Here is a 12,416-nt window from a genome sequence, read left to right as displayed (position 1 = left end):
ACAGACACACACACAAAGACTGACAGACACACACAGGCAGACACACATACACAGACACAAACATAGTCAGACAGACAGACAGACAGACACAGACAGACATACACAGACACACACAGACACAGACAGACACACAAAAAAGATATCCATTAACATGACAGACACACACACGCAGACACACACACAGACACAAACACACAGAGAGACAAACACACACAAAGACTGACAGACACACACAGGGACAGACAGACACACACACACACAGACAGACACACAGACACACACACAGAGAGACAGACACATACACAAAGACTGACAGACACAGAGAGAGAGAGACACACACAGACAGACACACACAGACAGACAGACAGACATACACAGACAGACATACACAGACAGACACACAGACAGACACACACACACAGACAGACACAAACACACAGACAGACAGACACACACACAGACACAAACATACACAGACACAAACATAGACAGACAGACAGACACAGACAGACTTACACAGACACACAGACAGACACACACACACACAGATAGACACACACACAAAGACTGACAGACACTCACAGACAGACACACACAGACAGACACAAACATAGACAGACAGACAGACAGACACAGACAGACATACACAGACACACACAGACACCGAACACCCAGGAGACTCACACTGCTGAGTCCGATGGACCTGGCCACCTTCATGTTCCAGTCACAGAGTTCTGTGACAGACCCTCCGGTCACACGATACCCTAGGGCTGCCTGGACAAACCACCTCATGGACAGACACTGGAAAAATAGACCTGATAAAAAAACACTGTAACATGCATGGATGTGTGTGCTGCAATCTGATTGGTTGATAAACTTCAAGTGGGATTGGGTCCCAAAAATCTTCTGGAGTTTACCCTGCAGCATATGAATACATATCTTGATAAGTATCTGGTACGTAGAAAATGATGCAAAGAGCCATGTTCGGGCTAGAGATCTCTGAAGCTTTTGGCACAGACAGAAACTACACAATGTATAAATGTTTAGTGTGATAAGACAAATTACCACTTTAGGGTTAAGATTTGAACAATGACGTGACTGTGCACTAGGGCTGCAACAAATAAACTATGAAGCGAATAGAACTCGTATCACGATTATAGGGTAACGAATACGAATATTAAATCATGAATACAATAACAAGTCAGCAGTTGATTTATTATTTGTTATAATCAGTGATAAAAATAACATAAATTTGTTTGTTAATTATTAATATATTATACATTTATACACTGCACTAATCCAGCTACCAGCTTCTTGTATCTGCTCAAATGCGACAATGACCAGTGACCATAATACTGTTAAATTAAATATTATAAGAGTGTTGTCTTTGAAGAAATCTATGCATATAATATGTTCTTGTGGATATTTTAAAATACAGGGCATGTAAATGCACATGATTGCATATTCATAAATATTCAATTCTAGTGGCCCTGAATAACGAATTCAATTCATGAATGGATACGTTTCGATTCAACGTATACGTTTCGATTCAACGTATACACGAGTGAATCGTAACTGCCGACTGTGCACTTACTTCCTCTGCCGAGAACAGGAACATGTGGCTGCTGATCTGGGTGAACTGTTCACTGCGGTCAGGCTGTTTGCGGAAGAACAGGCGTGTGGTCTGTCCTGACTTGGCTGCGCACACAATGAAGAAACGCTAGCATGCATAGTGGCGTGAATACACCTTGGAGGCACCAGGGGACTGTTGCAAATGATTTAACCTAATTGATACAGAGTTAGAAATAATTTTAAACCCAGTCGGGCCGGTGACCCATAAGTGTTGCCTGGCCATCTTCAAAGTTACCTGGCCACATTCAGACATAGATCTAATAAATATTGAAAAAAAATCGCAAAACCTATGAGACGATTCACATCAGTTGAAATGATTCAGTTGAAATAATGTTAATAAATAACGGTACTTAAATTCTACAAGATATAAAAAAACCCCAGAATATATAGGTAGTCTTAAAATTATCTGCCAGACAGTTGGTCAGTTGGAGGTAAATTTCATGCAGCCCAACAGAGATATTACATGCCATGGACAGGCAGGCAAGCAGTTTTTTCGGACACTGAGTTGATAGATCATGTGCAGTTTTCAAATTAATTTGGTGTAATTACTTGGGGCGAGATAGATGGATACATACATATACAGACAGACAGACAGATAGAGTTAGTTGCCTATTACAGGAAGTTTTGTTTGTTTGTTTGTTGTTTAAAGCCGCACTCAGCAATATTTCAGCTATATGATGGCGGTCTGTAAATAATTGAGTTTGGACCAGACAATCCAGTGTTTGACAACATGAGCATTGATCCACGCAATTGGGATACGATGACATGCATCAAGTCAGCGAGCCTGATCGCCCGATCCTGTTAGTGGCCTCTTATGACAAGCATAGTCGCCTGTTACGGCAAGCATGGGTTGCTGAAGACCAACTCTACCCCGGATCTTCAAGGGTCCTATTACAGGAAAAAACACACAGTGTTCTTGCACCAGGTGTATGAATTTATGGGGAGTCCTTTGACATTCATCAAAATGAAATCAATATCAGTTCATATGTAGATATTTCAAAATAACAAAAAAGGAATTTTTTATGATAAAAATGTAATTTGTACTTATCCTGATTCATACTAATTTTCTTATCTCTTCTTATTCCTGAAACTTAGTGGAAACTTCTGGTGCAGTGTTCCCAGTGAACAGAAAACATCTCACCCAAACACACCCCTCTCACATGCAGGTGCACCAGAAACACAAGGCCGACCAGTCGGACTCATCACTCCTTATTTTCTCTATTATTTTCTTAGGTCAAAAACACATCTAAGAGAGGATGGACAGCTGGGTCGATGCTTCAGCGTATGAGTCAGGATAAGTTTAAATGATATTTGTATCATAAACAATTCATATTTTACCTTATCCTGCCTCATACTAAGGCTTAAAAACAAAACAAAATTGGTTCTCAGGCAATGACTTTTGAAAAAAGTGGGGGCGGGTTGTGTTTTTGCTTGTTCAAACTAGTATGTAACCAAATAAACAGTTGTGTACCATCAACCTGGGAAAGAGCCTCCCAACATAATCAATCATAAAAACTCCTATTGCTGCCATGACCATAACACGAGATGCGCAGTATAGCAGTGCAGATGTGATTGGAAGTAACTGTGTGCTATATTGGATCGCATTGTTTTCGGATTAGGATTTTTTAAATTGTTTTGAAAATGGAAGTAAAAACGAAACATGCGGTAGGCTTACTGATGATGCGGTGCCTGAGAACCAATATTATGGTTTTTTTTAGCCTTAGGTGCTTGAATCTCAGAGCTGGTGGCGGATCTCGCCTGGATGTGTGATTCTGGACATTGTCTGTTCTGTAGCAACTGTTCTGTAGATATCTTCTAGCCTCTCTTGTTCTTCAATGACTTTGGAGAAAAAGGAGCAATCATATGATTTGTGGATTTAGTAGATGCTGTGCTACTACCAATGGTCAGAATTGGTGTATGCCAGCAAAATCTTCGGTGGCGACGTCTCTGAGGTACTGATTCGCAAAGTCGGAATCTGATCTCCAGAAGCATCCTTCCAGAATAGAGCGGTTCCCATGCAGGGCTAGAGTTGATGTTCTCGCTCTGACTTCATGTGGGTTGGATGCTTTAGGTGGGTCCAGAACTACTGCCCTGTAGTCTCTTAGGATGACTGCTCTCATCCAGAAGGAGATCGTTGTTCTGGAAACTTCGGAGGAAGCATTTCTCGTTTCTCGTTACTGGTCTTCGTAGTCATCGTCTTCTAGAGCTCGTCTTTTAAAGATAGATGCACAGGACTATAACTGGGCAAAGGGACGAATCTTCGATGTCTTCAGATCCTAGAATGGGTGAAAGTGTTAGGACATGAAACTATCTCTCTGGTTGTCCAGGTAACTCATTCTTCACGATGAAACCCCATCTCAAACCCAGATGGGCCGATGTGTGTTGACTGCTGTCAAACCTAGTACGACTGAAGTGGAGCACATGTATCTGCTGCTGTAGCTAGTGAGAAACAAGGTCCTTTGTGTCAGACGTTCGAAGTCAGACTCTTCTTGTGGTTAGTAAACATCACTGGTAAGATGTTGCAATACTACCTATAAATCCCAAGCTGGGGCTCAACTGTTTCTGTTGAACCTCAACTTTGGAGGATCCCAGAAGGGCTATCAGTTTGAGAACCTTAGCGAGTTTTTCTCCGTTAGTCATAGTTAAGATGGAACTGATCTCAAGAACTTGAGATCTTGGGACGGTCTGGGGTTGGACTTCTGATAATTGACCAATAGGGATGGGTATTGGAGGCTCATAATATTTTGTAATGCACAAGACTGTACTGCAATACTTTTCACGTTATTGTATAATTCTAAATTTTGAATTCAGGAGCAATGTGAAACATGAATGAACAAATTGAAGTTCGCAAATGGAACAAAATAAGATTCTGGTACAACATAATATTTGCTCATTCAATAAAAACGGACGGATGCACGTCTGGGAGTGTGATGACTTGGTATAACACCGCTGCTACAGACTTCACATGACTGGACTTTTTTCAGTTGTGAACAGGGCTGACTGGCCAAAAGCAAGACTTTCAGTGTGCTTTACATATTGTTTTGCATAATCAAATAGATATCTTACGGTAAAAGTGAGGAACACAACAATATCTAATCTTTCTGCATCCAAGTGACCGTATCGCTAGCCCTCGTACCGGGCTTTGATGACGGCATGTGGCGTCGTACAACCGAGTGCCCTGGGTGTTGTTAACTGAAGTGTACAAAATGATGCGTGGAACTGAGAGTTAATCTCTATCTTTGCAAACCTGCAGTTTGGAATTACAGAAACATTTCTAGGTATTTCACAAGTGCATAACGTTAACCAATGATATTGTGATACATTTCATGGAAAGAATGAACCTCAATTTTCTGATATACCGGTAATACTCCGCATCCTTATTGCCAAACCATCCTAACTGTGTCAGTAGTTTCAGAGTAAAATTCAGCTGGAGTCTGAGTAACTCTACATGTTGATGAGCTTGAATCCGTCGTCCAAGTAGAAAGCGCAACAGATCCCCTTGTTGTGCAGAACGGCCATGAAAATGGTTTGGTCACACGTGTAAATAACCACAGGCCATTGAAATTCCAAAGGGCAGGACTGTCCATTGGTAATGTTGACCTTTGTATAGGATATACAGATATTTCCTGGAGGCTGGACGAATGGGGAAGTGAAGGTTAGCAACTTGAAGATCGATGTTTCCAAGATAATTGTCCTTTTTTATCATTTGTTTTAGCTGTGGTAGGGGGATCATTCTGAACTTTTGTACTGGTTTTTGGAGATACTTTTTGTTGAATTCTTTCAGGTTGTAGATTTTGGGGACTTAGAAAATCGGTGAATCAAAAATCTGGAGTTAGGACGATGGATAGTACTATCTCTACTGTTCACATCGAAAGAAGTATGCCGATCGCGGCTGTCAGCATGGATTGCAGTGTCAGTGAACAATGTGTGGATTGAGAGACAGAGGTGATTACTCACAAACAACTGGATTGTAGCCCTTTCTGGAATGTTCGATACGAACAGGTCGTCCCAATTTCTCTAATATCTTGCCAGTCCTCCACCTACGGGAGATGGCTGTACTTGAACAGCTGGAGAGTGGAAGGTCCCTGTCGTTCAACAGCTCCCCTTCAACAGCTCCCCTTCAACAGCTCCCCTTCAACGATAGGTGTGGGATCCCCTGGATCCCTGACCTAGGCTGGACTGACCACATGGACTTCCTGAGGTCTTCGAAAGGCTGTGGTTTTGCCTCCTTGACAACCAGTGGAGTGCTTGTCCTTTGCTTTTTGGATACCAGAGAAGCAGCTCTTGAATTGAGTCTTCTGCGCAGATTGTCAACAAAGTTTTGATTTGATGAGCATCTGGTCCTTAGAGTCTTGGACCCTACCTTATTGATGCTGCGGATGTGGTCATCAAAGATGGAAGAAGAATCCCACGTCAGATGTAGAAGAGGATTCTTATAAAGGTCAGACAAATGGGTGTTGGCTATCAAGCTCTGGCGAGGATATATTCTGCAAATTCTTCATCCAGGGAGGAGCAGAATTCGTCTTTGTGTTCTGCAGTACGGTGGTGTGTAGTGCAAGTAGATCAAATGGGGTGGGGATCACGATCACAGATACACAGCAAACTTGTAGAACATGTTTTCAGGGCAGAATTGCAAAGAGCCAAAAAAGGAAAAATCTCTTGCCAAAATAAAAAACAAACAAATTGTTAAATAAGATGAAGGGGCGATTAAAAAAGGTAATCTTAAAAAGGTGAAACTTAATTGGGGAGCGCCATTTTGATGAGGATGGTTTGGACATGAGAACAGGAAAATAATTTCCAACCAGCAAGCTGGCGCGTAAATAAAGACTGATAAGTCAGGATAGTTGGTTACGAGGTTCCGGTGCGCCTGTTTTTAAGAGGGGTGTGTTTGGGTGAGATGTTATCTGTTCACTGGGAACACTGCACAAGAAGATCCCACTATGTTTTGGGAATAACAAGAGACAAGCAAATTAGTATGAGGATAAGGTAAAATTTATAAGTATGGTGCTTAACTATTTTCCAGGTGTATGTGTGACTGTCTCAGGCTCGGTATCAACTCACCACTGGATTCGGGTTTGTCGTAGTAAGCATGAGAGATCTCCCCGGTGATGTTGATGTCGATCCCAGACGGAACCACATTGTCAGCAGGCCGCTTGGCGTCCTTGAACATGTGCTGTATAACATGGCCGTCCTTGCTACAGCTGAGGAAGAAGTGGTTGTCGTCACGCCACACAATACCTGGTACAGAGAACAGAGACTGTCATCACGTCATACAATACCTGGTACAGAGAACAGAGACTGTCATCACGTCATACAATACCTAGTACACGGAACAGAGATTGTCACACCAGGACATACAATACCTAGTACACGTAACAGAGATTGTCATCACATCATACAATACCTGGTACACTAAACAGAGACTGTCATCACGTCACACAATACCTGGTACAGAGAACAGAGAACAGAGACTGTCATCACGTCATACAATACCTGGTACAGAGAACAGAGACTGTCGTCATTTTTTATACAATACCTGGTACAGAGAACAGAGACTGTCATCACGTCATACAATACCCGGTACACAGAACAGAGATTGTCATCACGTCATACAATACCTTGTACACGGAACAGAGACTGTCATCACGTCATACAATACCTAGTACACGGAACAGAGATTGTCACACCAGGACATACAATACCTAGTACACGTAACAGAGATTGTCATCACATCATACAATACCTGGTACACTAAACAGAGACTGTCATCATGTCACACAATACCTGGTACAGAGAACAGAGAACAGAGACTGTCATCACGTCATACAATACCTGGTACAGAGAACAGAGACTGTCGTCATTTCATACAATACCTGGTACAGAGAACAGAGACTGTCATCACGTCATACAATACCCGGTACACAGAACAGAGATTGTCATCACGTCATACAATACCTTGTACACGGAACAGAGACTGTCATCACGTCATACAATACCTAGTACACGGAACAGAGACTGTCATCACATCATACAATACCTGGTACACGGACCGCCCCCCTTACACCAGGACACACAAAGACAAAGATGTATGTTTTAATCAATAGATAACCACATCTCTACAAGCAAGGTGCATTTTGTATCAACATGAATATCAGTAGAAAATGAAATGGCGAGTACTTTTTCATTTAATGTCTATCGACACCATATGTGTAACAGTAGGGAATCTGTGTTCACTGATGATAATCTGACTCGTCACGGATGTATTGTATTCAGACAATGGCCAACTGCCATGTATCAACAATTAAATCAATCATAACACCCATAGCAGTGAAAACTGACAGACTGCGATAACTGCTATATGTCTACACAAGGAACTAGCAACATAAAACAATGAGATAGTACCAAAAACTAAGAAACATCAATATAAATCTGAGCGCTTCCTGCCAAAACCTGGAAATGGCAGCGCTAAAACGCACAGTCTAAAACCTTCCAAACTAGGCAGGTGCAGAACAAGGACTTAACCTTCGATAAGGATCAACAAACAGCAAGTTCATCGACATCTTAAGTGCTGATATGATTATACACATCAAGAATATTCTATATTAGCCCTGTAAAATATAAATTAAAAATCATGCTCTTAGTTATTGGGTACATTCTCATTGTCTTTTGTTACAGATTCCCTGTGTATTGTAGACATAGGTAGTCTTGTATTGCAGTCTGGGGTTGGGACAAGTAACTTGGGTACTCGGGTCGGTTTGGTACTGAGTAGGACCTGGGTACCCACAGGACTACCCGGACCCGTGTTTAGTCAGGTGATATTTTGTTTAAAGACAAAACTTATCTTAAACTCTATGGTGACACTACAAGTCACTAATGTTCGCATTTCTTTCTGACTACCGGTGTGCACACATTCCTTCTGACTTTCGTATGTTTGAATAAAGATAAAAATTCAGTCAACTTCAGTGTATGCATGACCAGATCGTTTAATATGTGTGTCTAAATACATTTTGCAGGGGTACGGTCATCTTCCCAAGGCAAGAGAGTTAACTGACTATAAAAGTCCAGTTTCCACCCTTGCCGAACTAGGCTGGTATTATGGAGTTAGATTTTGGCTGGACTAACAGGTCTATGCATAGTCCAATCAAAATGGTGCAACGAAATCTAAATCCGGTTCGTAAACTGTCATGCAGATTTCGGTTGATTGCAGGATTTGCACAGCATGTGCACCGCCAACTCGTTGTCAACAGATATTTTCCAAATCTTTTCAAGTTTTTAATGAAGGTGCTCACGTGATTTGATGCAGTTCGCGATGTAAGACCCGTTTTCTCACATATTGATCTTGATTGTCCATCAGATCCTCTTGATTGGGCGCAAATGCAAGTGATACGAGAGGTGGAATCTGATTGGTCCATAGGAGAGGCATAGAAGGGATTTAACTCGTAACAGCCACTGGTGGCGCAACGATCGAGCCCAGGAATTCCAGCCTAGTTTGGCAAGGGTGGAAACTGGACTTTTAAAGTCAGTTAACTCCCTTGCCTTGGGAAGATGGGGTACGGTAAAACTATTCCCAATCTGACAATTTGTAGTTATCTCTTGAGGCCCACAGCGGGTACCCGGGTAGGCTCGGGTAATAGGGGTATGGGTACCCGGATAGTAAATGTGGACTCATCCCAGCCTTATTGCAGTCTGTCAGTTTTCATTGGTAGATTACCCCCGAGCAGTAATCTAAAAGATGAGAGAACAAGCAGAATTCAGGTAGCTGAAGTGACTGCATATTCAGCTGTATAAGGGGGCAGAACAAATAAAGTCTGTAGTATTCTGCATGCAGACAGTTTCTCTCTGCTATCATTGCATCTCAACACTGATGGCTGCTGGTTTACCTGTGGTGACGTCTTTATGTTCGTCGAAGGAGGCAAAGGGGATGTAGGGCCGGTGGAGGTTCCAGATGTTCACGTCGTGGTCGAGGAGGAGGGAGCAGCTGGCGAGGTGGTAGCGGCGCTGTGGACGCCACTTCACCCGGGCCACTGACGCAATTGTCTGTATGTTAAACATCAGCTTGGCCGGCATACGGGAAATGTCCCAGACCTGCAGTCATCATACAGATACAGTTTATATCAGGCGGCAAGTTTGTATCTAGAGTTATGCTGCAGTCCAGAATCTACATGTCATATTGTTATAAATATTAAACAATAAGTGAATTAATATCTATTTCATGACATGTCAAGTGCTGCTGTTGAAAACATAAAACTTAATTTATCGAGCAATGCTGCCTTCTTTAAACTGTGACATTGTAATTTTGAATAAGACTGTAAAGTGTTATGGATGGAATTTTGCTGCTCATAAGTAATTTAGGGAAATAGGTACCGTATATGACCGCGGTAGATGCACATGCTTTCATCCGTTTGCCCTAAGATGGCACACTAACATACAGTGAGTATAATGTCTTCCTACAGGTGAACGTATTATCCATACATGGTTAAAATCCATTCAATAAGTTAAGAAGTGTTTAAGTGCAATAGAGAGTGATTGAGTTGGGCTTAACAACGATTTTAACAGTACTCAAGTTATATCACAGCATTTCAGTTTGATGTGGGAGGGGGTGGATCATATTGTGAGGCTTCTCTGCCTGCCCGCCTGCCCTTGGCTGGTAACTTTTCTGTTGGGCAAAATGAAATTTTACTCCACCTGCCCGATTGTTTGGCAGATAATTTTAAGACTACTTAAGTATTCTGTATTATTATAACTCCTTGTTGATTTGACCGCCTCCGTGGTCTAGTGGTAGAGCGTCCGCCCAGAGAGCGGAAGGTCCGGGGTTCGATCCCTTGCCGCATCATACCAAAAGGCATTAAAAGGTGGTACTTGTTGTTAGCCTGTCTGGCACTAGGCATTAAGGGGCTAAAACATGGACTGGTTGGCTCGGAGTCAGTATACTGTGTCTGAGTGGGGTATTCATGTAAAACTGCGGCATGGTATCTCAGTGGGCGAGCACTATAAATCGGCATCAGTCCGGACTAGTACAAGCAGCCACACATGGGAAAGCCCGAAGTGATTCAGGTCTCAAATGTTACCACTTTGGTGAAACCCACAAGCACGGGCATGGTGTAGATGAACCTACTACCATAGGTATCTGGCACGCCTGAGACATGCAGCATGCACAGCAAATAAAAGTTTGACAGAAATGGATAACTTGCCATATTGTAAGCTTGCTTGACTCTTTGCCCCAGTGAGCTAAAATTTACTTTTGTGCTTCTCAGGCTATCACTTTTAAAAAAATAGTGTGCAGGGGCGGTGTTTTTTCCAAAAAATTGGGGTTGGTGGTTGGGTGGGGTTCAAACTAGTACGTACAGTAACCAAATAAACTGTTGTGTACCATCAACCTGGGAAAGGGCCTCCCTGCATAAACAAGCATACAAACTCCTATCGCTGCCATGACCATGACACGAGATGCGCATGTAAAGGGAAGTAACTGTGTGTTGTATTGGATCACATTGTTTTTAAGTATTAGGATTTTCATTTTTTTTTTAAATGGTATTAAAAATAAACACGCGGCGGACTTCATGATGATGCGTGCCTTAGAACCAAGAATATTATATTTTTTAGCCTTAAGTAACAGGTATCCTAAAGTTGCCCTAGGCTCTCAGGTTTAACATTAATACTTCACACAACCCATAATAATGTCAACCAACCATCAATGATCTGGAAATCAATGTGTAAGAGTTTGATTTCACAATAGGGAATCTCCTGCGTGATGTGGTATGTACTCACCCGTATGAGTTTGTCCCGCCCGGCAGTTGCCATCCAGTTCTTGTCCTCAGGGTGCCAGTCGTGGGAGAAGACTGGTCCGGAGTGGGCCGTGAATACACTCTCATACCGGTCAGGTCGACGCATGTCCCAGATCTGAGTTTAAGTGTGAAATAAACTCAAATAAAAAGCTATACTCATATACAATGGACAGTCTGCAACATTAGCCACTAGTCACATTCCCGAGTCTAGTAACATTCTGTTCTGTCTTGTAAGCTCAGCCAATAATAGTCCATATGATAACATTAAACGTGACTGAAAAAGATGCTAAGTGATATGTTCAGTCAAAACATTCTGGCATAGACTGAATCTATGTGCCATGGCTGGTGGCCAGATGTGCAGTTTTTTTCTGAAGGACCAAAATATTAGTCTTGAGTTATATGTGTTGACCATGTTCAATGTTTTATTCCTGTTTGAGCAAGTGAGTCGATTTTCAGCTTGAAAAATATTCCAAAGCAATATCATGGCTTGTTGGCTATATGTAGGCAGCATGCCCTGAAGTGAGGTGAAATGGGGTTTAACGTCGCGTCCAAGATTATTGAGCTTATACAGCGACGTGCATGTACGTGTGTGTGTGGCTGCTTGTACTAGTCCGGACTGATGCCGATTTATAGTGCTAGCTCACGAGATACCATGCCGCAGTTTAACATGATACCCCGCTCAGACACAGTATACTGACTCCGAGCCGACCAGTCCTTGTTTTACCCCCTTAATGCCGAGCGCCAGACAGGGTACCATCTTTTAATGTCTTTTGGTATGATGCGGCCGGGGATCGAACCCTGGTCCTTCCATTCTCCGGGCGGACACTCTACCACTAGACCACAGAGGCAGTCTGCCCTGAAGTGACCTGTCTTAGACATTTACGACTTTGGTAAAAGGGCATGGCGCCAACAGACCAATAAACAATCAGGATGTGAACAGACAAGCAGCTAATCCTGGCAGAGTGAATTACGATGCCTTAGACTAGTTCCCCACCCTGGCCC

General features: G+C 42.5%; 1 protein-coding gene across 3 annotated transcripts in view; it reads right to left on the bottom strand.

Moving 5' to 3' along the window:
• LOC124114695 (GATOR complex protein WDR24-like) overlaps positions 1-12,416 on the bottom strand; it is a 40,242-nt gene that overhangs the window by 15,429 nt on the left and 12,397 nt on the right. For all 3 annotated transcript variants that reach the window (XM_048391002.1, XM_048391006.1, XM_048391009.1), the window contains 5 exons: positions 11,398-11,529; positions 9,513-9,717; positions 6,694-6,870; positions 1,595-1,698; positions 685-801 (listed from right to left, as the gene is read on the bottom strand). In XM_048391002.1, the coding sequence (XP_048246959.1) occupies positions 685-801; positions 1,595-1,698; positions 6,694-6,870; positions 9,513-9,717; positions 11,398-11,529 (735 nt within the window). The remainder of the gene's footprint in view (positions 1-684; positions 802-1,594; positions 1,699-6,693; positions 6,871-9,512; positions 9,718-11,397; positions 11,530-12,416) is intronic.

This window comes from Haliotis rufescens, unplaced genomic scaffold (assembly GCF_023055435.1).
Source record: "Haliotis rufescens isolate VD_foot unplaced genomic scaffold, xgHalRufe1.0.p SCAF_10, whole genome shotgun sequence".
NCBI classification, from domain to species: Eukaryota; Metazoa; Mollusca; class Gastropoda; order Lepetellida; family Haliotidae; genus Haliotis; species Haliotis rufescens.
The sequence above is the reverse complement of the archived record's forward strand: the minus strand, read 5'-3'. Positions and strand labels throughout refer to the sequence as shown.